This window comes from Bufo bufo, chromosome 9 (assembly GCF_905171765.1).
Source record: "Bufo bufo chromosome 9, aBufBuf1.1, whole genome shotgun sequence".
NCBI classification, from domain to species: domain Eukaryota; kingdom Metazoa; phylum Chordata; class Amphibia; order Anura; family Bufonidae; genus Bufo; species Bufo bufo.
This window is the reverse complement of record NC_053397.1, coordinates 156,155,999-156,183,443: the sequence shown is the minus strand read 5'-3', so window position 1 is coordinate 156,183,443 and position 27,445 is coordinate 156,155,999. Positions and strand designations below refer to the sequence as shown.

The following is a 27,445-nucleotide window of genomic DNA, read 5'->3' as shown; positions in this document are numbered from 1 at the left end:
AGAAAGAAATGTGGATCGGACACACACTTATGGGGGGATCTGTGGATGACGGACACTTATGGGGGGATCTGTGGATGACGGACACTTATGGGGGGATCTGTGGATGACGGACACTTATGGGGGGATCTGTGGATGACGGACACTTATGGGGGGATCTGTGGATGACGGACACTTATGGGGGGATCTGAGGATCGGACACACACTTATGGGGGGATTTGTGGATGACAGACACTTATGGGGGGATCTGTGGATGACGGACACTTATGGGGGGATCTGTGGATGACGGACACTTATGGGGGGGATCTGTGGCTGGCACTGTTACAGGGGGATCTGTGGCTGGCACTGTTATATATGTGCCATCCACAGACCCCCCACCCCATAACAGTGCCATCCACAGTGCCCCCCCAGCCCATAACAGTGCCATCCACAGACCCCCACCCCTTAACTGTGCCATCCACAGATTCCGTGTGCCCGCCGCCGCCATTTAAAGTTATTAAACATGCCCCCCTCACTCCTAATAGTACCGTATATCCGAATTTCTTCTGTATAATGCCAGCAGGCGGGCCGGGCGGCCGGCGCGTCCCTCAGTGACGTCACTTGTCTGCGCCGCCTGCTTCATTCATAAAGCAGGCGGCGCAGGCACGTGACATCACTGAGGGACGCGCCGGCCGCCCCGGCCTGCCTGCCGGCATTATACAGAAGAAATTCGCACACCCCAAAGGCCGGCCCTGAACGAGCCCCCCTTTATGGAGCCTGGCGCCCCCCCCTGGGGAGCGCGCCCCACTATTTGAGAATCACTGATCTAAGGGGTTAGGTCATGGGGTACTTTTATAGAGCAGATTCTTACGGACGCAGCGATACCTAATATGTCTACTTGATTTATTTATTTATTTTAGTTTTACAAAATAATATTCAAGTCTGAGAACCATAGTTTTTTTTTGATTGTCAGTGGCTAAATGGAATTAAAATTGGGGAAGGGGATTATAAATTTATTACTCCACGGAAGTGTGGTACTCCCTGAAGCAACCAATAATGCAGAGGCCCGGATGATCGGGGCACGTGTCACACTGAGTGGTGGTGTCCTTTCATATCCCCCTCTTGTGACACACTCTGCACCTTTTTTGGGTCCGTCCCTTCTTTCCAGTATGGGGGACCACACCTGGAAAGTGTTTGCCAGGGACGATCCGGGCGCCTCCAGTTCCCGAGGTACTCCGGCCTGCTCTTTCCCGGTCAGAAAAGGGCCTTGAGGACTGCCTCAGAACTGGAGGAATTTCCCTGTGTTTCCAGCACTCCGGGACAGCACAAAAGAGTTGTACAAGGCAACCTGTACCAAGTAGACCGCAACTTTTTTGTACCATGCCCGGGTTTTGCGCATGGCATTATATGGCTTGAGGACTTGATCAGAGAGATCAACTCCTCCCATATACCGATTGTAGTCGACGATACAATCAGGCTTGACCGTTGCCGCGGTACCTCGCACAGGGACAGGGGTGATGCCGTTACCATGAATTGTGGACAGTACAAGGACATCCCTCTTGTCCTTATATCTGACCAGCAACTGGTTTCACTGGTAAGGGCACGGGTCTCACCCCTGGGTATTGGTACCTGGAGGGGGTGGGTAGGGAGGCCGCGTTGATTTTTCCGCACGGTCCCACAAGCGGACATGGATCTGGCGGCGAGGGACTGGAACAAGTGTCACCATCAGATCTTTGAGAAGTTCTGATAGACGTTCTTCAGTACTTCCTGCATGATCTTCTTTCGTTTTGACATCTCTCCTCCCTCTCCCAGCTGTCATCTATTAGCAGTGATTGCCTCCCTATATATCTCCTCCCCATACTGCCTCACCATGCGGTTTATACAACTTCCTGGACTGTGCTGATGCTAGAAGCTGCAACTGCTGCATCCACAAGATAAGTCTGTTCCTTTATTTCTGTTTTCCTGTGGTCTTGATCCTAGGTGACCCTGACTCCCTCCATATTTAGTGTAGGGAGCCGGTGGTCGTGTCCCCTCACTATTATAGGGTGTTCAGGTGTCATACAGTCGAGGAACGAGGGTATGCAATTATCTACCATAGAGATTTTTGCATAGGCTGAGCAGTAAGGGAGAGTGTTAGGGCTATTACAGGACTTACCCTCTTGTTCCTTAGTTTTGGATCAAGTCAGTCGGATCTTCATTTGTGTCTTCTAGTTTTCTGCAACACCACCCGTGACATTATAAACCGCCAAAACCGTCTCAAGTATGGATCCGGTTTCACTTTTGACTGAACGCATACAGGGTTATTCATTGGAGGTAGCAGATCTCCGTAAAACTGTATCTCAGTTTCAGGTGACCGGTTCAGCTTGCGTTCATGGAGTTTGTTCTGAGCCGAAGATCTCGCTCCCGGATACGTTCTCCGGGGGTAGCGAGAATTTTGTTCGTTTTAGAGAGGCTTGCAAACTCCATTTTCGCCTACTTCCCCATTCCTCTGGTGATGAGGAGCAGAGGGTGGGGATCATCATCTCGCTGCTCAGGGATAACGCTCAGTCTTGGGTCTTTTCGCTGCCGGTGGGGGCAATGCCCCTCCGTTCAGTGGATGATTTTTTTTTTAGCCCTGGGTCAGATATATGATGATCTGGATCGTATTGCTCTGGGTGAATCTAGACTACGTCTATTATGCCAGGGTAAACAGTCCGCAGAGATACAGTACAGACCAAAAGTTTGGACACACCTTCTCATTCAAAGAGTTTTCTTTATTTTCATGACTATGAAGGCATCAAAACTATGAATTAACACATGTGGAATTATATACATAACAAACAAGTGTGAAACAACTGAAAATATGTCATATTCTAGGTTCTTCAAAGTAGCCACCTTTTGCTTTGATTACTGCTTTGCACACTCTTGGCATTCTCTTGATGAGCTTCAAGTGGTAGTCCCCTGAAATGGTCTTCCAACAGTCTTGAAGGAGTTCCCAGAGATGCTTAGCACTTGTTGGCTCTTTTGCCTTCACTCTGCGGTCCAGCTCACCCCAAACCATCTCGATTGGGTTCAGGTCCGGTGACTGTGGAGGCCAGGTCATCTGGCGCAGCACCCCATCCCTCTCCTTCATGGTCAAATAGCCCTTACTTTCAAAGTTTTCCCAATTTTTCGGCTGACTGACTGACCTTCATTTCTTAAAGTAATGATGGCCACTCGTTTTTTCTTTACTTAGCTGCTTTTTTCTTGCCATAATACAAATTCTAACAGTCTATTCAGTAGGACTATCAGCTGTGTATCCACCTGACTTCTCCTCAACACAACTGATGGTCCCAACCCCATTTATAAGGCAAGAAATCCCACTTATTAGACCTGACAGGGCACACCTGTGAAGTGAAAACCATTTCAGCGGACTACCTCTTGAAGCTCATCAAGAGAATGCCAAGAGTGTGCAAAGCAGTAATCAAAGCAAAAGGTGGCTACTTTGAAGAACCTAGAATATGACATATTTTCTGTTGTTTCACACTTGTTTGTTATGTATATAATTCCACATGTGTTAATTCATAGTTTTGATGCCTTCATAGTCATGAAAATAAAGAAAACTCTTTGAATGAGAAGGTGTGTCAAACTTTTGGTCTGTACTGTATACTGTTCAGAATTTCGGAGATGGACAGCTGATACTGGTTGGAATGATGCTGCACTCTGAAGTCAATTTTGCCATGGTCTTTCAGAGTGATTGAAAGATGCATTTGCCTTTCGTGAGAGACCTACCTCCTTGGAGTGTGCCATGTCTCGGGCCGTTCGTATTGACAGGCGTCTTAGAGAGAGAGGAGAGATCACTCCTTCCTGTCATACTCAGTCCAAGGACAGTGGGGCGGTCTCATTCAGTGCACAGGGGTCTCAGTCTCTCTCATTCCCCTCTTAGCAGGAGCCCATGCAGCTGGGTTTGCTTGTCTCTGACAATAGAAGATTCAGCTCTCAGAGGAGGGTTTGTTTCTGTTGTGGGGGTATAAATCATTTGGCTGTTTGTCCCTATAGGAGATTCAGGCAGTTTTTTGAGAGTAATAAAGTAACAAAAATAAAAAAGTCCTCTAAAAATGTTCCATCTGTTACTATTGGCACGGTTGATGCGGAAATTGAAGGTTTTCCGTTTGCTTGTAGTTCCCGTTTTGTCCTACCTGCCAGGGTGGCGCTAGAGAGCAAGAACATTCTTTGTGAGATTTTTGTAGATAGTGGAGCAGCTGTCAATCTAATTGATAATCAATTTGCTATAACACATGGTTTCCAGGTATGCACTTTGGGAAAGGACATACCTGTTTTTGCTATTGATTCCGCTCCACTTTCTCAAAAATCGTTAAAAGGCATAGTTCACAATATCCGTTTGATTGTGAGTGATACTCATGTTGAGGATGTGTCATGTTTTGTCCTAAGCGGGTTACCTACTCCTCTAGTATTGGGGCTACCCTGGCTCACTAAACATAACCCCACCATTGATTGGCAAGCGAGGCAAATAAATGGTTGGAGTGACTTTTGCAGAGAGAATTGCCTCTCGACATCTGTTTCAGAGGTTTCTACTAAGACTGTACCATCTTTTCTCTCTGAATTTTCGGATGTGTTTTCTGAGAGTGGTGTTCAGGAGCTGCCCCCTCACAGGGAGTACGATTGCCCTATTAATCTCATCCCAGGTGCCAAGCTGCCTAAATCTTGTTTATACAATCTCTCCCAACCTGAAAGGGTTGCTATGCGTGCTTATATCTCTGAGAGCCTGAGAAAGGGACACATACGACCCTCGAAGTCACCTGTTGCCGCTGGTTTTTTCTTTGTTAAGAAAAAAGATGGTTCTTTAAGACCATGTCTGGATTTCAGGGAGCTGAACAGTATCACAATTCGTGACCCTTATCCGCTTCCTCTGATCCCGAACCTGTTTAACCAGATTGTTGGAACTAAAGTTTTTTCCAAGTTGGATTTAAGAGGGGCATACAACCTGGTCAGGGTCAGAGAAGGAGACGAATGGAAGACGGCCTTCAATACCCCTGAGGGCCATTTTGAGAATTTGGTTATGCCTTTTGGTTTGATGAATGCTCCAGCCGTCTTCCAGCATTTTGTGAACAGCATTTTTTATCATTTAATGGGGAAATTTGTACTAGTGTATCTAGATGACATTTTGATTTTTTCTCCTGATTTCAAAACTCATCAGGACCACCTACGTCAGGTCTTGCTCATTCTGCGGGAGAATAAATTGTATGCTAAACTGGAAAAATGTGTGTTTGCGGTTCCAGAAATTCAATTTCTGGGGTTTCTTCTCTCCGCTTCTGGTTTTCGCATGGACCCCGAGAAGGTCCGCGCTGTGCTTGAGTGGGAGCTCCCTGAGAATCAGAAGGCGCTGATGCGCTTTTTGGGTTTTGCCAATTATTACAGGAAGTTAATTTTGAATTATTCCTCTGTTGTTAAACCACTCACTGATATGACTAGAAAGGGGGTAGATTTTTCCTCCTGGTCGGTAGAGGCGCGCAAGGCCTTTTCTGGAATCAAGGAAAGTTTTGCTTCCGCTCCCATCTTGGTACAACCTGATGTCTCTCTACCCTTCATAGTTGAGGTTGACGCTTCCGAGGTGGGTGTGGGTGCGGTCTTGTCTCAGGGTCCCTCTCCTGCCAAATGGCGACCGTGTGCCTTTTTCTCGAAGAAACTCTCCTCCGCAGAGAGAAATTACGATGTGGGAGATAGGGAGTTGTTGGCCATCAAGTTAGCTTTTGAGGAATGGCGCCATTGGCTAGAGGGAGCCAGACACCCTATTACCGTGTTTACCGACCATAAGAATCTGGCCTACTTGTAGTCAGCCAAGCGTCTGAACCCGAGACAGGCCAGATGGTCTTTGTTCTTTTCAAGGTTTAATTTTGTTGTCACGTTCCGCCCTGGGGTTAAGAATGTGAAGGCGGATGCCTTGTCACGTTGTTTTCCGGGAGGGGGGAACTTTGAAGACCCGGGTCCCATTTTGGCTGAAGGGGTGGTTGTGTCTGCTCTTAATCCTGAATTGGAGGCAGAGGTTCTGGCAGCCCAGGCAGAGGCTCCTGATCTTTGTCCCCCTGGGAGGTTGTTTGTGCCTCTCGCTTTGCGACACAAGGTTTTTAAGGAGCACCACGATACTGTCCTTGCTGGGCACCCGGGGGGTAGAGCCACAGTGGATCTCATCGCTCGGAGATTCTAGTGGCCGGCTCTTCGTAAGTCGGTTGAGGGTTTTGTGGCAGCCTGCGAGACCTGCGCTCGTGCCAAAGTCCCTCATTCACGGCTATCGGGTCCTCTCCTTCCGTTACCCATTCCTTCCCGTCCTTGGACACATCTGTCCATGGATTTCATCACGGACCTGCCTCGTTCCTCGGGGAAGACTGTGATTCTGGTGGTGGTGGACCGTTTTAGCAAAATGGCGCATTTTGTTCCTTTTCCTGGCTTGCCCAATGCTAAAACGCTGGCGCAGGCATTTATTGATCACATTGTCAAACTGCATGGTATCCCTTCAGACATAGTCTCTGATAGGGGCACGCAGTTTGTTTCCAGATTCTGGAAGGCCTTCTGTTCTCGCTTGGGGGTTCGGTTGTCATTCTCTTCTGCTTTCCACCCGCAGTCGAATGGCCAGAAAGAGCGCGTCAATCAGAATCTGGAGACATATCTGCGTTGTTTTGTGGTGGAGAATCAGGAGGATTGATGTTCTTTTCTCTCCCTTGCTGAGTTTGCTTTAAATAACCGTTGTCAGGAGTCCTCTGATAAGTCACAATTTTTTTGTGCATATGGGTTTCATTCACAGTTTGGGACATTCTTTGGAGAGGGGGCTTCTGGTTTACCTGATGAGGAGAGATTCTCCTCGTCTTTGTCATCTATTTGGCAAAAGATTCAGGATAATCTAAAGAGCATGAGTGAGAGATCTAAGCGTGTGGCGGATAAGAGACGTGTGCCTGGTCCGGACCTGAATGTTGGTGATCTGGTTTGGTTGTCTACTAAGAATATCAAATTGAAGGTTCCCTCCTGGAAGTTGGGTCCTAAGTTTATTGGGCCTTACAAAATCTTGTCCGTCATCAATCCCGTTGCCTACCGTCTTGATCTTCCTCAGACTTGGAAGATCCATAATGTTTTTCACAAGTCCCTATTAAAACCTTATGTCCAACCCACTGTACCCTCCTCTTTGCCTCCTCCTCCAATTGTGGTTGATGGTAATCTTGAATTTCAGGTCTCTAGGATTGTGGACTCTCGTATTGTCCGCGGTTCTCTTCAGTACCTCGTTCATTGGGAGGGTTATGGTCCTGAGGAGAGGATGTGGGTTCCAGTGGCGGACATTAAGGCCACTCGTCTTCTCAGGGCATTCCATAGGTCCCATCCTGAGAAGGTGGGCTCTAAGTGTCCGGAGTCCACTCATAGAGGGAGGGGTACTGTCACCACCAGATCTTTGAGAAGTTCTGATAGACGTTCTTCAGTACTTCCTGCATGATCTTCTTTTGTTTTGCTTTCGTTTTGACATCTCTCCTCCCTCTCCCAGCTGTCATCTATTAGCAGTGATTGCCTCCCTATATATCTACTCCCCATACTGCCTCACCTTGCGGTTTATACAACTTCCTGGACTGTGCTGTTGCTAGAAGCTGCTACTGCTGCATCCACAAGATAAGTCTGTTCCTTTTCTGTTTTCCTGTGGTCTTGATCCTAGGTGACTCTGATTCCCTCCGTATTTAGTGTAGGGAGCCGGTGGTCGTGTCCCCTCACTATTATACAGGGAGTGCAGAATTATTAGGCAAGTTGTATTTTTGAGGATTAATTTTATTATTGAACAACAACCATGTTCTCAATGAACCCAAAAAACTCATTAATATCAAAGCTGAATATTTTTGGAAGTAGTTTTTAGTTTGTTTTTAGTTTTAGCTATTTTAGGGGGATATCTGTGTGTGCAGGTGACTATTACTGTGCATAATTATTAGGCAACTTAACAAAAAACAAATATATACCCATTTCAATTATTTATTTTTACCAGTGAAACCAATATAACATCTCAACATTCACAAATATACATTTCTGACATTCAAAAACAAAACAAAAACAAATCAGTGACCAATATAGCCACCTTTCTTTGCAAGGACACTCAAAAGCCTGCCATCCATGGATTCTGTCAGTGTTTTGATCTGTTCACCATCAACATTGCGTGCAGCAGCAACCACAGCCTCACAGACACTGTTCAGAGAGGTGTACTGTTTTCCCTCCTTGTAAATCTCACATTTGATGATGGACCACAGGTTCTCAATGGGGTTCAGATCAGGTGAACAAGGAGGCCATGTCATTAGATTTTCTTCTTTTATACCCTTTCTTGCCAGCCACGCTGTGGAGTACTTGAACGCGTGTGATGGAGCATTGTCCTGCATGAAAATCATGTTTTTCTTGAAGGATGCAGACTTCTTCCTGTACCACTGCTTGAAGAAGGTGTCTTCCAGAAACTGGCAGTAGGACTGGGAGTTGAGCTTGACTCCATCCTCAACCCGAAAAGGCCCCACAAGCTCATCTTTGATGATACCAGCCCAAACCAGTACTCCACCTCCACCTTGCTGGCGTCTGAGTCGGACTGGAGCTCTCTGCCCTTTACCAATCCAGCCACGGGCCCATCCATCTGGCCCATCAAGACTCACTCTCATTTCATCAGTCCATAAAACCTTCGAAAAATCAGTCTTGAGATATTTCTTGGCCCAGTCTTGATGTTTCAGCTTGTGTGTCTTGTTCAGTGGTGGTCATCTTTCAGCCTTTCTTACCTTGGCCATGTCTCTGAGTATTGCACACCTTGTGCTTTTGGGCACTCCAGTGATGTTGCAGCTCTGAAATATGGCCAAACTGGTGGCAAGTGGCATCTTGGCAGCTGCACGCTTGACTTTTCTCAGTTCATGGGCAGTTATTTTGCGCCTTGGTTTTTCCACACGCTTCTTGAGACCCTGTTGACTATTTTGAATGAAACGCTTGATTGTTCGATGATCACGCTTCAGAAGCTTTGCAATTTTAAGAGTGCTGCATCCCTCTGCAAGATATCTCACTATTTTTGACTTTTCTGAGCCTGTCAAGTCCTTCTTTTGACCCATTTTGCCAAAGGAAAGGAAGTTGCCTAATAATTATGCACACCTAATATAGGGTGTTGATGTCATTAGACCACACCCCTTCTCATTACAGAGATGCACATCACCTAATATGCTTAATTGGTAGTAGGCTTTCGAGCCTATACAGCTTGGAGTAAGACAACATGCATAAAGAGGATGATGTGGTCAAAATACTCATTTGCCTGATAATTCTGCACGCAGTGTAGGGTGTTCAGGTTTCATACAGTCGAGGAACGAGGGTATGCAATTATCTACCATAGAGATTTTTGCATAGGCTGAGCAGTAAGGGAGAGTGTTAGGGCTATTACAGGGCTTACCCTCTTGTTCCTTAGTTTTGGATCAAGTCGGATCTTCATTTGTGTCTTCTAGTTTTCTGCAACACCGTCCGTGACAACAAAGGGATACTAGTATAAAAGTTATCCATGTACAGGTGGTAACCCTTATCTAGCAGTGGGTGTGTTAAAGATGTGTGAATTTTATTCTATATATGTTGTATCTCTAGGACTGTAATGAGTTAACTTTTTATTTTTCAAGTGCTTCCCCACCCCCCTCTTTGTTTCAAGACTGGAGGAGAGAGGGGGGGAAAGAGCTGTGCTGTGAGAAGTGTCTGTTTTCTCATCCTTGTACAGGTGTCCCAAGGGAGGTATATAGAGTGTGAAGGAGTGCATAAGCCAATCATATGGCTCGATGATATGTATATATTATTCACTGGCTATAGAGAAGCACCTCTTTGAAGTGTCACAAATGACGTATGCAGTATTATTGTTAGAATAGAAGCCATTATAAAATAGCGACGGTAACCAGATGTTTACATTAGTTCACATTCCAAAGAAGGGCCCAGTGTGCAGATGCCAGGGTGTTATCTCCTCTCTCTTATCTCTTATTCCTTTTGAGCCAATGGAATAATGCCTGGGCCTCAGAAAGTACTGCCCTTTTCTGAAGATACATATACCACTTACTTTCTGTAATAAATTAGAGATTGCTTTGACCAGCTTCTGTGTCAGTGTCTATTCTCTCAACCACGCGTGGATATTAACCCCCTGGGGGTACATTGATTTGGAGCACCAGAGTGTATCTCAAATGCTCTAATTTAGGGCTGCTTTATCAAATGGCACCCCAGATGGGACCCCAAGGCGAAGGGAGCATCAACAGCCGACACACAAGAGGCCCCAGGACTTGACGAACGGCAGAGAGGAGATGGCCGGCTTTAATAGAACGGTAAGAATACTCTTACCCGCCTTTCTGCCATTTAGTTTGTCACTTCATGTTGGCTTAGTCTGCTGTGAGGTGGTACCCATGTAAGTATAGTAGTCGGCTAATATGCTGAAAGCCTGGGGTCCATAGAACCATAATCTGAATTGATAGATCACTCTGGTGTGTATATGTGTTTATGTGGGTCAGTATGGTCCGAGGAGTGAATTGAGCATGGACAGTAAGACCACAGACAAAGGGAGGGGACAGTAACCTCCTGGTTTGGAAGGGGGCACTGTAGCGCCGAGGTGTGGGACAAAGTAAACTCCGGCTGACCTGGCCAGGAAGACGCGTGGAGCCTCATGACCCTTTGAGATAAGGGAAGACTGCAGAGATATTCTCCACCTGACCTGACCCCAGAAAGATGTGGCGGAGCCACCTGACCCCTGGAGCAGGGGAAGACGTGCGGGGAGTCCCAGCTGACTAGTCAGACGCGATAGTCAGATTTGAGCCAACCAGATGGGAGGGTGAATCCTTTGTCTGCGGAGGAAAGGGTTAAAGGTGCTGATCACTCCTCTGTTTTGTGTGTGTGTCAGTCTGAAATACTGTTGTTTTGAGATGGGTCAGTCCCACTCACATGAAGAAGGAGAATATACTGCTCCTCAGCTTGTAGCGAGAGAAGAAGGAAGTCAACATGTAAAAATTATAAGAAGTTAATGAAGATTGCAGGATGTGATATTAATGGAGAATTGAAAGTTAAAATGTGAAAAAGAATGTTAGAGAAAGTGTGGCTCCGGACAGCAGGTCGCCCGTCTGGCAACAGGGATGAAAATCTGTAAGAAACTGTGAAGTTAGAGCTTACAGACTGTGGGCATCAGAACTCCTGTGATGTTGAAGGGGGGGTTCTAATGAGTGAGAAAACAGAGCAGTGTCAGGATGTTAATTGATGGCACTAGCAAGAAAGAAAGTGCCCCAGTGTCTGCAATCAGAAAGGCACTTGTGTTAAATGTTCAGAAATGAACTGGTTAAGTTTTGTTACCCTAATGATATGTGTGTGTTTAAATAGGGAAGATCCGAGCATTAGCATTAGAGATTACAGCAGCAAAAGATGGTCAGTTAATGGATAAGTATTGTATGTATCTAGTGTGAGCTACAGAGATCCACTTCCCCCGCCTTCACACAGAAACATTCCTGAGATAAGAGGTGCGGGCAAAAGGAAGAGGGGGAGGGACTCATGCAGACGAAGAATTGTTCAATAATTTTCTTTCTTCTTTTCCAAGCAGTGTAATGTGGGAATCCAGCTTTTAACAAAATGACTGTATGATTATAACATGTATATTGTCTTCTTATAAGATTTGATTAATCACAGAGTGAAGACCAGAAGACATTGGAAAACAGCATAACGGCGACAGACCATCAGCAATTCTGGGTGTGGTGTGGCTATCTGTTTCCAGGAAAGCTGTGTTTGTCTGTGCTGCAAGTTTTGGGATGAAACAAAGTATCTATGTGGCTGGGTTGGAAGACATAAATGATTCAGTGGAATGTGAATGGGTGTGGCTTTGAGTTGTAGTTGAGTCGAAAATGTGTGAAGACTGATGGATGTTTTAGCAGAGCTGTGAATGCAATTCATATTTTATGCATAAGGGCGTGGTTATGAGCTGTTTGTGAAAATGAGTACATGAAAATGTGAATGTGTATGGAGTACGATATTTGTTTTTTAAATAATATGCGCATTGAGGATTTTATTTAATTTAATTTTTCTTGGAAGATTTTAGTTTTTTTATTGGTGCCAACAGTTTTGATTGAGCTGTACATTTTTTTTAAATTGAAGTCAATGAAAAGTTTCTTATGGGCCCTTTGTGTGTTCATGTCTGTATTGTCAGATCTGTTTGTTTCAATGTTTGAAGTTACGTGTTACATGTTGTGCTAAACATCAGAGCTCTGTTCTAATGGACAGCTGGCACACTACTGACGGACAAAAGGAGGACCACAGCGTCCGACTGAAAGGGGTGGATTTAGATGACTCAGAGCGGAGGGAGGAGGATAGGGGTGGACGTTACAGACAACGACAGCCCTTGTGCCCATCCCCTAGTTATAAGACACTCCCATGGAAGATGAGAAGTCCTGTTTTCCAGTCTATTAATTCCGCGATAGGGAAAGTTGGATACTTCTGTAAGCCAAAATGCAGAGTAACATCAAGCAGCATTGGGTGGTTCAGTGGTGCCAACCATAGGTAGTGTTCCTTTGGCATTGCTTCAGCTCTGATGTCAAACGCCTCATTGAAGTGAGGAAAAAGTAAGTCTGCTACCCTATGATGGGCCTGCAGAGACTGTGGGACCCAGATCCCAGAAGAGAGAATGTTGTGGTGTGTGTGGTACTCCTCGTCCACACCACACGAGAGGATTGTATTCTATGTTGACCATGCCCGGATCACTGTCCGTCCCCACAGACACCCATGTTTTTTTTTGTCATAAGGAGAACACAAAGACAGGTAAGGGGGAGTTAGATCAAGATTAGGAAACAGGAAATCCAGTATCAGCTCTACTTTTAAACATTTTTAAGCAGATTCAGTTTGGCCCAATGATATCCCTCACTCTGGGTGATAAAGAAGTAGTCCCGTTTTTGATTGATACTGGAGCAGCCAAGACAGTTGTGCACAGCAAACATGGCCTCCCCTGATTTACTCCCCAAGGACACCAGTCTTTGGGTAGAAGTGGATGGGAAAGTAGTACGCTCCCTTTTCAACAGAAACCATCCATATTAGATTTGCCCCTAACCAAGATGCGCTTGCCCGTTTGCTGGTCAGTGGTAACGCCCCTTGTTGCCTCCTGGGTGCATATTTGCTTGCAAAAGTACATGCTAGTATCTCATATCAGGAGGACAGCACTGTGAAGCTTACAGGTGCCCTCAACGACCAGGAACTTTGTTTGTTGGCCATTAGTGATAAAATTCCCTGGTCCATGTTTGTATCAGTACTCCCAGAAGCTGAGAAAAGCAAAACCACTCACCATTGGATGGTACATGACCTACATGCCGTTAATGAAGCCACAGTTTCTAACACCCACATCGTGCCCAATACACACACCTTGTTGGCTCAGGTTCCCATTACCCCTACTCACTCCACTGTGATTGATTTGTCCTTTAGTCCCTACCGCCTCACAGATGAGGTGGTAGATTCTTTTTATGCCTAGAGCTGGCAATTTTGTGTTCCCCCACACTGGGCCTATCAGATTATTACATTTAGATTGTATTTTTAATGAAGTGAGTGGCCATGACTCAGCTGTCCTCACCCAACTGCATGGCCAGCAATAACGCCCCTTAGCATATTATTCAGTTAGACTTGATCCCGTGGCCAGAGGTGCCCCTTTCTGCATCAGAGCTGTAGTAGTTGTACTAGCTATGCTTGATGAAAGCTCTGAGATAGTTCTGAACCACAAAGTGATGGTGATATTACATCTATCCTCATGAACGTACAATCCAAATGATTGTTTTGTTGCCCGTTATTTGAGAATGCAGTGTTCCATTTGGTTGCCTGACAATGTTGCTCTCCAAAGGTGTAATATTTTGGACCCAGCCACCCTGTTGCCTCTGGATCAAGGGGGGAGGGAAGAGTTAGGACACCGCACTTTAAACTTTTCTTCCAGATTCAAAGGAAGAGGATCCTGACTGTTTGCAGATGATGTCACAAGAGGTAGTGGGATTTGGTAAATCAGCCATTAGGTAATCTAGATCATGTGCTCTTTGTGGATGGATCGAGGTATGGCCAGGATGGCAGGTACTACACAGGTTGGGCAGTGGTGATTAAACGTGAACTACCACACATGTCTGCTCAAGAAGTGGAGCTAAAAGACTCTGAAGATGGCTTGCAGATATGCAGATGGAAAAACAGCCAACATTTACACTGATTCCAAGTGTGCTTTTGGGATAGCCCATGACTATGGGCCCATATGGAAAGCCAGAGACTCCTTGATCGCTTCAGGTAAACCCATCGAAAATGGGGAAGCAGTGAGGTCTCTGATGGAAGCCCTTTTGTCACTAACATGAGAGGTGATGATAGCAACGAAAGGCCACTGTAAAAAGATGCAGAGGAGGCAAAGGGGAAAGCCACAAAGGGGAAAGCCACGGCAGATCAGGCGGCAAAAATGGCTGCCAAATTACCTAAGCAGAACCCTGCTAACCCTGTCTTAAGTGGCCACAGTTCAGGTCCCTGAAATAACTCCTCCTGTCTCCCGAAAGTTCTTAAGACCTTACAGAACCAGATGGGGAAGGAGGAAAGGGACTGGTGGATGGAAAAGGGGGGACTACAAATAAGAAGGGAAACTTTACCTTCCCAGGTCCCTCTACTCCACGATGGCACAGGCAACCCATGGAGTGATGCACCAGACAAAAACTGCTATGTGTGATTTAGTACGTAGCATATGGTAAGCCCCAGGGTTCAGCACTGTAACAGTCAGACATACTCAAGGATAAATGATTTGTGCCCAGAACAACGTGGGCAAGATGGTTAAGGTACCCAAGAAACACGTCTTGCTTTTTGTATCTGTTTCAACGTTTGCAAACTACCTTTAACTACCCAAGGTGGGCATGTATGAGTATGTATTGATATGTGATGACTTGTTTTCAGGATGGCCAAAACCGTACCCAAAGAAGTAAAGAAGATTATGCCGAAGTTGTGGGGAACCTTAGATCATTGAAAGTGACACAGGTGTTCACTTCACAGGTGAAGTGAGGCAGGAGATGATGCAGGTTTTGGGTGTAGGACAGGCCTTACATGCTTAGTACCATCCACAAAGCAGCAGTAGAGTAGGGGAAAGGAACTGAACGGGACACTAAAGTTAAAAGATTCAAAAAGCCCAATACAGTGCCTGCTGGTAGCCCTCTTTTAGTAAAGTATACACCTAACCGTGAGACAGGCCTTTGTCCCTATAAGGTCCTTTTTGGGTCAGCCCCTAGGAGAGGATTTTATTTCCCACAGCAGCTTCAGATGCAACATGGTTGTCTGACAGTTTATGTGATCAGTTTTGTACAAGCATTTGACTAAAGTACATTTTCGAGTTTTTGCTTCACTTCCAGGTTTTGATAAAGTACCAGGAACCCACCCACTTGTGTCTGGAGAATGGGTGGTAGTAAAAGACACGTTAGAAAAGTCCTAAAACCTTGGTTTGATGGTCCATTCCGAGTGTTGTTGACCACAAGCACAGTGAAGCTCAAAGAAAAGCATAATTGGATTGATTTCAAGGAAGTGTTGAGACTGGTTTTCCCTTGTGTGACTGTTGATCATGACTCAAAAGAATATGGAAAAATTGTATAAAAACATCGATCCAGAAAATCAGGAGCATTGATGACCTCCAGTCTCCCCATATAATGTCAACGCCAGTTAGGGAAAGATCATCTGACTTCCCCGTGCTCAAATCCAGTGTCACGGGAGGCTGTTCGCTAGGCATGGCTTGTCGTGGAAGCTGGTGAAGAGGATGTCGGAGCATTGGGACAGATGTTTAGGTTTAGGGAGAGAATGAAATTCAAGGGGGGACTGTTAAAGATGTGTACATTTTATTCTATATATTTTGTATCTCTAGGACTGTAATGAGTTAACTTTTTTTTTTTCAAGTGCTTCCCCACCCCCCTCTTTGTTTCAAGGCTGGAGGAGAGAGAGGGGGGGGGGGGCGGCAAAGAGCTGCGCTGTGAGAAGTGTCTGTTTTCTCATCCTTGTACAGGTGTCCCAAGGGAGGTATATAGAGTGTGAAGGAGTGCATAAGCCAATCATATGGCTCGATGATATGTATATAATATTCACTGCCTATAGAGAAGCACCTCTTTGAAGTGTCACAAATTACGTATGCAGTATTATTGTTAGAATAGAAGCCATTACAAAATGGCGACAGTAACCAGATGTTTACATTAGTTCACATTCCAAAGTAGGGCCCAGTGCGCAGATGCCAGGGTGTTATCTCCTCTCTCTTATTCCTTTTGAGCCAATGGAATAATGCCTGGGCCTCAGAAAGTACTGCCCTTTTCTGAAGATACATATACCACTTACTTTCTGTAATAAATTAGAGATTGCTTTGACCAGCTTCTGTGTCAGTGTCTATTCTCTCAACCACGCGTGGATATTAACCCCCTGGGGGTACATTGATTTGGAGCACCAGAGTGTATCTCAAATGCTCTAATTTAGGGCTGCTTTATCAGGTGCATAAGGTCCCACACAAGTTTCCCGCTAACACCCAGAGTGGGGGGACATTCTGGGGGTTGAATATGGGAATCTCGCCCCTTGTACACACGAAACTTGTAAGTGTACCCTGTACCCAAAGTTTGTACAGCTTCACGCCATACCTCGCCCGCTTAGAGGGAACATACTGGCGGAAAATGAGTCTCCCCTTGAAAGCAATGAGAGACTCATCAACCGCGACTTCCCTTCCAGGTACATAGACCTCCAAAAATTTGGCCCCAAAGTGATCGATGACCGGCCTGAATTTGTACAGGCGGTCATAGGCAGGATCACCTTGGGGGGGGGGGACATGCTGCATTATCTGCATAATGCAGGCATTTCCAGATGGCCTCAAACCGGGTACTTGTCATGGCCGTACTGTAAAGTGGGGTCTGGTAGAGGACGTCCCCACCGGCCCTAGCCAAAAAGGAGCCCGGGTGTTGAGCAATGAACTGTTGGGCGAACACGTTCATTTGCTCCACCATCAGATTCACAAAGTGGTCACTGAAAAAAAGACTCAAATAGTCCTATCCAGTAAAGCCCACTGTGGGAATCTGGATTCCTGCTTGGCCAACAAAATCAGGAATCACAGGCTCAAAATGCTCTGGGGTACACCATGCAAGTTCACCGGTAGGGGGCTCCGGTGGACTTAACTGGTGGGCCGGAAAACTAGTACAAGCCCCAGAGCTGCTCGTACTAGTGTGGGCCACAGGATCCCTGGCATGGCAGTCCCCTTGCTCCGCCTGGCGGCGTCTCCACCGCCTTGGGGGCTCATCATCATCACTAAATGATGAGGAGGACGCAGATGACAAAAGGAAACTGGGGCTCTCGGAGTCGGAAGCAAGCTGGGCGTATGCCTCCTCGGCCGAGAACGTCCAGAGGGCCATAGGGGAGTGTGTGTGTGCGTGTGTGTACGGAAATCTTTATTTAGTGTGTGTGCGTGTGGGGGTGTTCGCGTACTTATCCCTAAAACTAACAAAAAAATAAAAAATAAAATAAAAAAAGGCCAAAAAATGAAAAAAAAATAAAAAATAAAATTCAAACTCGCTGGTCAGCCGTCCGAAGCTGATCAGCGGTGGGGTGTGCGATGCACTAACAGCGGCCGGACGCTAAGAGTGCCGGCCACAGTCAGAGTACGATGGAAAAAAATAAAAATAACTACTTGCGCCACAAAAAATGTGTGTGTGTGTGGGTGGGGGGGGGGGGGGGGCAAGCTGCAGCACCCTGGGGGGTCTTGGGTCAGACACCCAATTAGGGTGATGCAACAATCAAACTATCTTTTCACTAAACTTTCCCTGAATATCCCTGCCTAACCTAACCTTTCCCTAAGTACCTTTTAGTGCCAGATGGCACTGTGGCGGGTCAGAAGGGGGTGCTGGGCACAGATGGGGGGTTGCTGGGCACAGATGCGATGAAGGCTCCTCTCTCCCCGCTCCCGGACACAGAAAGGAGGAGGAGAGGAGAGCTACATCAAGTTAAACCTCCCGCCCGCCCCTGCAGCCAATCAGAAGCGATCCTGAGAGGTGATGTCACCATCACCTCTCAGGATCGCAGGATGGTGATTGGTGGTGTATTATCACACCACCGATCACCATCCTGTTCTGGGTTATCGGGTCACCAAAGTCCCGAATAACCCGGTAACACAGCAAACCGCAGGTCTGAATTGACCTGCGGTTTGCCGCAATCGCTGATACGGGGGTTTTTTCAGCAGGCACCCAGTTCCGATCACCGCCCGCCGCACGGAGGTGATCGGAAATACACATGACGTAACGGTACGTCATGTGTCCTTAAGTACCGGTACATCATGACGTACCGGTACGTCATGTGTCCACAACAGGTTAAAGAGGCTTTGTCAGCATGATCAACCTTATTTAACCAGGCATACTGCCTGTTAGGGCTAATCATAATTAAGTAAAAGGATACCTTTCTTTTGTCTGTATGCTAAACAGCTGCAGAAATATCAGCGTTTTTATTCATATGGAAATGAGGAAGTTTAAGCACGAGGGGTCGGGGCTGAACCCTTGGAACACTACTTTGTAACAATCCCTGTGTTCTGCACACTGCCCTTCCCCTTGATTGAAAGGGCTAGACATCAGCATGCCATGTGCAACCAAAAAATAATCCATTGCTAACCTCTTGATGAAGAGATGTGAATTATTGAAAAAAGCGCAGCCTACTTCTGCCAAAATTTTGGCACCAAATTCTGTTTCAAAGATATCCAACTAATAGCTGGTATAAGCATAGACAAGTGTTGATTCCTGCACCACATTTTTCAGACAGTGTGAGCCACTGTAAAAATTTGGTGCATCTTTAGACTGTCTGTCTGATTAGTAAATCTACCCCAATTTTGGTATTTTCCCACAGACATCTTGCTGCTGCATATATCATTTTTTTAATCCTAAAAATGAAACCCTGAAAACTGCCAAAACAAACACCCCCAAACCAACAGATACACTGTGGTCCAGATTTTCAAATGTGTCTGTGCCTAAAATCTGTTTAAAAATTGGTGCAAATTGGCACAATCTTAAAGCAACTAGGGGTTCTACATTGTTTCTGACTTGCCCAAAAAGGGAGTGGGGCTTACTGGAAGGGGGTGGGCCCTCTCTGGAAAGGGTACATGTTCCATTCTGCGCCAAAATCATGCCACAATTCTGATGTAAAATTCTCTCTTGAAGCAGTCCAGCAAATAGTTTGTACAGAGCTAAACAAATGGGTCCATCCCTGTGCCACATTTATCATTCAGCCTGATTCACTGTGATAAATCTGGTGCAGGTCTACACAGCCTGTCTTGATTTACACTATTTATAGATTAGTAAATCTGGATCTGTATGTAAATATACCCTAAGGGCTAAAATGCTCAAGGGTTATCTGCTTTACACAATATGTATCTGTATGCCCTATTACGAACTTGTTGCCTACTCTAGAGATAACAGCTCATCATGGTTGGTCAAAGCTTCCTAGCCTAGCTTAATTTATGGACATTTTTTTTCTCACTATTATAATGCTTTGTCCACTGTAGCACGCTGACATCAAGTTTGTTCTATTGAGATTTACTGTATTTTTTTGCTGATATATTTCTTTTATCATATATATATGGAATTGCTTTTCAGAATGGTAAAATTAAGGATTGTCTCTTACTTGTATAAGCCCGGGCATATAACACATTGTCAAGCATTGCATCATGGTCCACTCCAAACCGATCAGCTATATCTCGAAGACGATCTGGGCGGCTACATATTTTGTTAAGGAATGGTCATTTATGAAAGAATATTATTTTTATGATGCATCAAAATGGAAAGGAAACAGGATAAGAATATAACAAACATTCTAGGGCGAAATTCTAGGGCATGCATGAAATCATACTAAAGAATTTTAGCAGTGTGAAACTGTATGAAAAGACAAAAACAATATACGAATTGTTGTGAAAATATGGTGGAGATTTACTATGGTGAATGTGCCAGAATTCTGGCTTCATTTGTGACAAAAAAAATGTACATTCCTATGTCATATTTATTATGTTTTAGATACTTGTTGCAAAAGTGTCTAGAAAAGTGGGGTAGGTGGCTTACAAAAGAGGTGTGGTTTAAAAAAAACATTGGGCTAAAGGAAGCCAACCAAGAGGAAACATGTCTAAGGCCTAATATCAGTTGTGTCTGGCCAGCTATTTTAAGGAAAAAACAAAACAAAAGAAAAAAGGAACCTGTATACTCCTGTTGCTCCTGATGAAGGGGATCCTTGGTGACCCCGAAACGCGTTGAGCCCACTTTTACCTTTACCCTACCCTGTGCTAATAAAGAGGAAATTTACCAGACGTTCCAGCTGTGACTGCCGTTTATTTCCAGACGATCGTTTAGGCGACCCAGGCGCAGGAGGAAGCAGAGTGGGTGTTATGTGCTTTATCCCACCCTGCCCCTCCTGGGTGAAGTGAGTTTTCTTACTCTAAAGTTTTTTTACTTGAAAATTTCCATTTCTAAATATTGCATTTTAGAAAACTCTTTTCTAGAGGGAATACCTTGATTGAAAAATTCCCACTGGGGCATTTTTAATATACTATTTTTAATATACTACTTTTAATATAGTATTTCTAATATACCACCTTTAATTCACCATCACTATTTAATTCTAAAAGTAACCCTGCTTGGTTGCACAAGCATCTGGGATTTTTCAATAGTGAATGAGACGACGGCTGGTTTTGACACTCCATTACCCACTGTTCTACCATTCTAAATTAAGCAGCTGACTACCTCTGAGGGATTTGGCGCCGTATACAGGTTCCTTTTTTCTTTTGTTTTGTTTTTTCCTTCATGCACCATGTCCACTTTAGATTGATTCTATCTGGACATTACACCTGTGGCAGCCTTTAACATCCTACACACAAAAAAATATATTAATAAATATATACAAAAAAGAACAACAACAATAATAAAAATCAATAAGTATTCATCCGAAATATATTTTGGACCCTAGATACATCATATCACCACCTAACGGTCCGTTCCTCTTGGCGCCCTGCCTGGATATCCCAGACTCTCTAGACACCAGAGAGTTTGTGACTAATCCCCTCTTCTTTTTTCCCTATATCTCTGTCCAGCTATTTTAAGCCAGGACTGGACACAACTGATATATGTGTACTGCACTTAAGTGCATAGACCCAGCATCTATCCACTGACAGTGCCACAAAGTAAAACTGAGCATGCAGCATTTTTCTGTCCAGCACTATTTGGAATCTGGCATCCCCACTGATGCACCGAATGTATGTGAACCATCTCATAGAAAAGCATTGGATAAGTTCTGGCTTTAGTTCCCCTTCAGCGTTTTCTACTTCATGCCAAAGGGGAACTGAACCAGGTTGTTGGACGTATATGAAGGGGGTCTAGCAAGATGCACCAAATCTATCACATAGCAAACACCACTGTAATAAAATTGGCCCATTGTCTCCCTGGTTTAGTTTTAAAAGGGTTTTCAGAGTGATCTATATTTATGGTCTTTCCTTAAAATAGGTCATTAATATCTGATCGGTGGAGGTCCAACTACTGAAACCCTCACCGATCAGCTGTTTAATAAGACACTGCGGCCTATTCCTAGGCAAGTGATGTTACATTATTCGGTCACATGGCCTAGTTTCAAGTAAATGGGGCTGAGCTGCAATACTAAGCATAATTGCTATACTATGGATGGTGATGTTCTTGGTATTGTGCAAGAAGACTGCAGCACTTACCAGAGCGCCTTAGCCTCTTCAAATAGCTGATCGGCGGGGGTGCCAGGAGGTGAACACCCACCGGTCACAGACTGATGTCCTATTCTAAAGGTAAGTCTTCAATATAGAAAACCAGGAAAATCCCTTTAAGTTGACCAAATTTAAAAGCAGCCTGTTCCCAGGAAGTTTACTGTCAAGCAGACATAATGCTTTGTATGGTTAGCTCAGCTGAATGTAACAATACCTTTCATTTAGAGATCTGTTGCTTTATTCTGGAGAAAAAAAAGTAATTTTAATTCATATGCAAATAAGCAGTTAAGTGCCCTAAGGGCAGGCCCAAGTCATTCTGTACCCCCTTGCCTAAGCAGGAGGAGCAAAGGTGCATGAAGTGTCGTGGGGAATTACAGACGTAGTAGAGTTAACACACAAACTCTTAACCTAAAAAACTTCTTAGCTCATCGTGATATCCTGTAACAAAAGCCAATGAAAAGTAACTGAAGGTGTAGGTTTAACACAACTAGTTTACTTAACGTATCTAGTTAAGCATCTGTTAACGCTTCTACATCTGTACAGCCCTTAGAAATGTGTCCATGTGAGAGCTGCAGGTGGCTGCAGCTCTCCTTTCCAATCCAGAACTTAATTTAAAGCTTAGATTTTCAGCTTTTAAACAAGACCCCCGGCACTCCAGCTAATTTGAAACTAGAATTCCTAGCATGCACACTCACCCGGCTGTTCTCGAAACTCCTATAGAAGTAAATAGAGTGTGTAGGAGTTGTAGTAAGAAAGGGATGTAAATGAGCTCTCAACAAACTGTGCCTCTAATTCCACCAGATGTAAGGCAGCTATCCTATAAGTCAATGTTCTACCCTTTGAACAGGCCTTGAGACATGACTCTGATATTAACCCCTTAAGGACTCAGCCCTATTTCACCTTAAGGACTTGGCCATTTTTTGCAAATATGACCAGTGTCACTTTAAGTGCTGATAACTTTAAAACGCTTTGACTTACCCAGGCCGTTCTGAGATTGTTTTTTCGTCACATATTGTACTTCAAAGTTTCAGTTTCTCTACTTCTGTAATACATAGTAATACCCCCAAAAATTGTGATGACTTTACATTCCCCATATGTCTACTTCATGTTTGTAGCATTTTGGGAATTATATTTTATTTTTTAGGGATGTTACAAGGCTTAGAAGTTTAGAAGCAAATCTTGAAATTTTTCAGAAATTTACAAAAACCCAATTTTTAGGGACCACTACAGGTCTGAAGTCACTTTGCGAGGCTTACATAATAGAAACCGCCCAAAAATGACCCCATTCTATAAACGACACCCCTCCAAGGTATTCAAAACTGATTTTACAAACTTCGTTAACCCTTTAGGTGTTGCACAAGAGTTATTGGCAAATGGGGATGAAATTTGAGAATTAGAGAATTTCATTTTTTTGCCTAACTTTCTATTTTAACCCATTTTTTCAACTAACAAAGCAAGGGTTAACCGCCAAACAAGACTGTATCTTTATTGCCCTGACTCTGCCGTTTACAGAAACACCCCATATGTGGCCGTAAACTACTGTACGGGCACACAGTAGGGCGTAGAGGGAAAGGTGCGCTGTATGGTTTTTGGAAGCCAGATTTTGCTGGACTGTTTTTTTGACACCATGTGCCATTTTAAGCCCCCCTGATGCACCCCTAGAGTAGAAACTCCATAAAAGTGACCCCATCTAAGAAACTGGACCCCTCAAGGTATTCAAAACTGATTTTACAAACTTTGTTAACCCTTTAGGTGTTGCACAAGATTTAATGGAAAATAGAGATACAATTTCAAAATTTCACTTTTTGGGCAGATTTTCCATTTTTATATATTTTTTCCAGTTACAAAGCAAGGGTTAACAGCCAAACAAAACTCATTATTTATGGCCCTGATTCTGTAGTTTACAGAAACACCACATATGTGGTCGTAAACTGCTGTACGGGCACACGGCAGGGCGCAGAAGGAAAGGAATGCCATATGGTTTTTGAAAGACAGATTTTGCTGGACAGTTTTTTTTGACACCATGTCCCATTTGAAGCCCCCCTGATGCACCCCTAGAGTAGAAACTCCAAAAAAGTGACCCCATTTTAGAAACTACGGGATAGGGTGGCAGTTTTGTTGGTACTAGTTTAGGGTACATATGATTTTTGGTTGCTCTATATTACACTTTTTTGTGCGGCAAGGTAACAAGAAATAGATTTTTTGGCACTTTTTTTTTTTGTTATTTACAACATTCATCTGACAGGTTAGATCATGTGGTAATTTTATAGAGCAGGTTGTCACGGATGCGGCGATACCTAATATGTATACAATTTTTTTTATTTATGTAAGTTTTACACAATGATTTCATTTTTAGAACAAAAAAAAATGTTTTTGTGTCTCCATAGTCTAAGAGCCATAGTTTTTTCAGTTTTTGGGCGATTATCTTAAGTAGGGTCTCATTTTTTGTGGGATGAGATGACGGTTTTATTGGCACTATTTTGGGGTGCATATGACTTTTTGATCGCTTGCTATTACACTTTTTGTGACGTAAGATGACAAACAATGGCTTTTTTTACACCGTTTTTATTTTTTTACGGTGGTCACCTGAGGGGTTAGGTCATGTGATATTTTTATAGAGCCGGTCGATACGGACACGGCGATACCTAATATGTATACTTTATTTTTATTTATTTAAGTTTTACACAATGATTTCATTTTTGAAACAAAAAAAAAATCATGTTTTAGTGTTTCCATAGTCTAAGAGCCATAGTTTTTTCAGTTTTTGGGCGATTATCTTGGGTAGGGTATGATTTTTGCGGGATGAGATGACGGTTTGATTGGTACTATTTTGGCGTACATGCGACTTTTTTGATCACTTTTATTACCTTTTTTGGGAAGTAAGGTGGGCAAAATTTCAATTTCCTCATAGTTTTTATTTTTTTATTTTTATGGCGTTCACCGTGCGGGGAAAGTAACATGACCGTTTTATAGATCAGGTCGTTACGGACGCGGCGATACCAAACATGTGTAGGGAATTTTATTTTTTTCATTTTTAATCAGTGATAAATGTGTTTTTTGATTTTAACTTTTTTTTAACTTTTTTTTTGACCCAGACCCACTTGGTTCTTGAAGATCCAGTGGGTCTGATGTCTGTATAATACAGTACAGTACACTATATAGTGTTTTGTACTGTATTTTACTTACACTTTCTCTGAACAGATCTCTGCCTTTAGCACAGATCTGTTCAGCAACATGGACAGCATGATGCCTGAGAAGGCGTCCTGTTGCCATGGAAACCTTCCCCGTTTGCTCAGTAGTGGTCAGAACTTCGCAGACGGGGAAGGGTAAGGAGGGGAGCTGTCTGGGGGCAAAGGCACAGCAGCCCCCCGATGGGAGAGGGAGGGAGCTCCCTCTTACTGTTAACTTTTTCCATACCGCGGTCCGTACAGACCGCGGTATGGAAAGGGTTAAATGGCTGACATCTGCACAATGTGCTGACACCCTGGTATACCCACTGTACACCAACAAATTTTCAAGAGGAGGCGGGCGGGGGATCGCGATCCCGTCTGCCACACCGCCCGCCTCCCGCACCGCCCACAACTCCCCCACCCCTGCACCACCCGCCGGGAAAAAATCATGCAGGGGTGCAAAATCTATATTTTAGGGACACTAAAGTTTCTGATCAGAAACTGCAGAAAGCGCAGCAAACCGCAGGTCTGAATTGACACAGACCCCACATGACCCCCCCTGGCGTTGTGACAGGATGCCAGCTGAATGATTTCAGCCGGCATCCCGGTCCGATTAACCCCCGCGGCGCCGGAATAGCGATTTAAATTCCTTAAGGATTCGGGAAATAGGGCGTACCGGTACGCCCTGCGTCCTTAAGGGGTTAAATAAGCCAGAACCTTATCTGCAGACAGCTGTTTCGGGGTGATTTCCCCTCATCAGCGCAGAGCACAGAGTACTGAGAGTTGTAATTTCACAATAGCAGGAGTGCTTAAGGTTGTAGACCTCTACTCTAGCTATTGAAAGGATTTACAATTCAACATGTATGCGAGGCAGCCGTGTGGCCACAATCATAAAAAAAAAAATTGACTGGAGGTATCAATGTGCAAAAATGGTGTGATTTGTATTTGATGTGTACAAAATTTACTACTGTTGCATGGATGTATGTGACACATATACTGCTTTGTCTTCTACTGTGAATCATTGGTCTGACCTGGAAGAAAGAATGGTTACATTTTTCTAAAGTAATACTTTCATTACAAAAGGTAAAAAAATTATAAGGACTGCATCTCCATACACACCACTGTTTAGTACAAACACACATACATGTCCATTTTTATACAAAACAAAACATTCTAAACATTCACATGACCGTGGGACTGTGTGCCGCTTGCGGACGGCAAATCTCAAGTCAGAAAAACACAGGCACCTACCATTTACACTGCGCATCGCAATGCAGAACCATTGACCTCAATGGGTCCTGGATCTGCAAGATGAGGTGAAATATAGGACATGTTCTTTTACGGCGTGAAGGCACGGACCCGGAAGCACATGGAAAAAGACTAGCAGAAAAAGTCCATTTACTAACCATACTGATTCCAAATCTTTGATAATGTTTGATAATGAAAGAATGAATATGACTTTGTTTTAATGCATGAGGCCACTGTATAATACTGTTATATATAAGGCTACTTTCACACTAGCGTTTTTTGCTGATCCGTCATGGATCTGCAAAAACGCTTCCATTACAATAATACAACCGCATGCATCCATCATGAACGGATCTGGTTGTATTATGTCTTCTATAGCCATGACGGATCCGTCTTGAACACCATTGAAAGTCAAAGGGAAACTGATCCGTTTTCTATTGTGCCAGGTTGTGTCAGAGAAAACGGATCCGTCCCCATTGACTTACATTGTGTGCCAGGATCAGTTTGGCCTCGCTTTGTCAGGTGGACAGCAAAACGTTGCAGGCAGCTTGCATCTGATGCATTCTGAGTGGATCCTTTTCCATTCAGAATGCATTAGAGCAAAATTGATCCGTTTTGGACCGCTTCTGAGAGCCCATGATGGATCTCACAAACGGAAAGCCAAAACGCTAGTGTGAAAGTAGCCTAATTTACACAATATGCAAAAATACTGGGCACAGCAATATCATTTTCACTAATATAAAGGATTCAATGTATTTTCAGTGTCCACAAATATGACCTTTCCTCCAGAATATCCATTGTGTCCAGAAAGCTGGGCAGTCACTGGAAATATTAAAATAATACATTAGTAATACTGAACAGATGTAGTTATATTTTAAGCTTTGTTTCATATCACATTTGGCCAATAAGTCTGATGTATTTTTATAAGTCCTAGTCCTATTTGTTATGAGTCTTAGATTTATGGCAGTATGTCTAGGTCTAGGACTATAACAGTAGATTTATGACAGCATATTGTTTTTATAACAGTAATGCCCGCAGCACTTTTTGATGCCACACAAAATCAGTTAAAATGGTATAAACTCCCCTTCACTCCTTTACTTTGTAAAAGTGGAGCATTGAAGTATTTCCTTGCTCCAATGATCCCCTTGCTTAGCGCTACATCGCGAAGGCAAGTTCTGTTTCTTGTGATTCGGTCACGTACCGGGCTTCACATCAGTATGCTAAGCAGAGGCTTCCGCGCCTAGCTTGGGAGCCCATAAAAACCAAAAAAGCAACAGCAGCACAGTAAAAAAAAGGGTAGTTAGGGTGCAAATCCTCTGAAAAGGTAGGCAACCTT

At 44.2% G+C, this 27,445-nt stretch overlaps 1 protein-coding gene across 1 annotated transcript in view; it reads right to left on the bottom strand.

The window, feature by feature from the left end:
* Window positions 1-27,445, bottom strand: part of DMC1 (DNA meiotic recombinase 1) — a 301,837-nt gene that overhangs the window by 167,394 nt on the left and 106,998 nt on the right. Inside the window, exons 7-8 of the mRNA XM_040408781.1 lie at window positions 26,844-26,931; window positions 19,603-19,694 (exon numbers count right to left, since the gene is read on the bottom strand). Coding sequence (XP_040264715.1) covers window positions 19,603-19,694; window positions 26,844-26,931 — 180 coding nt within the window. The remainder of the gene's footprint in view (window positions 1-19,602; window positions 19,695-26,843; window positions 26,932-27,445) is intronic.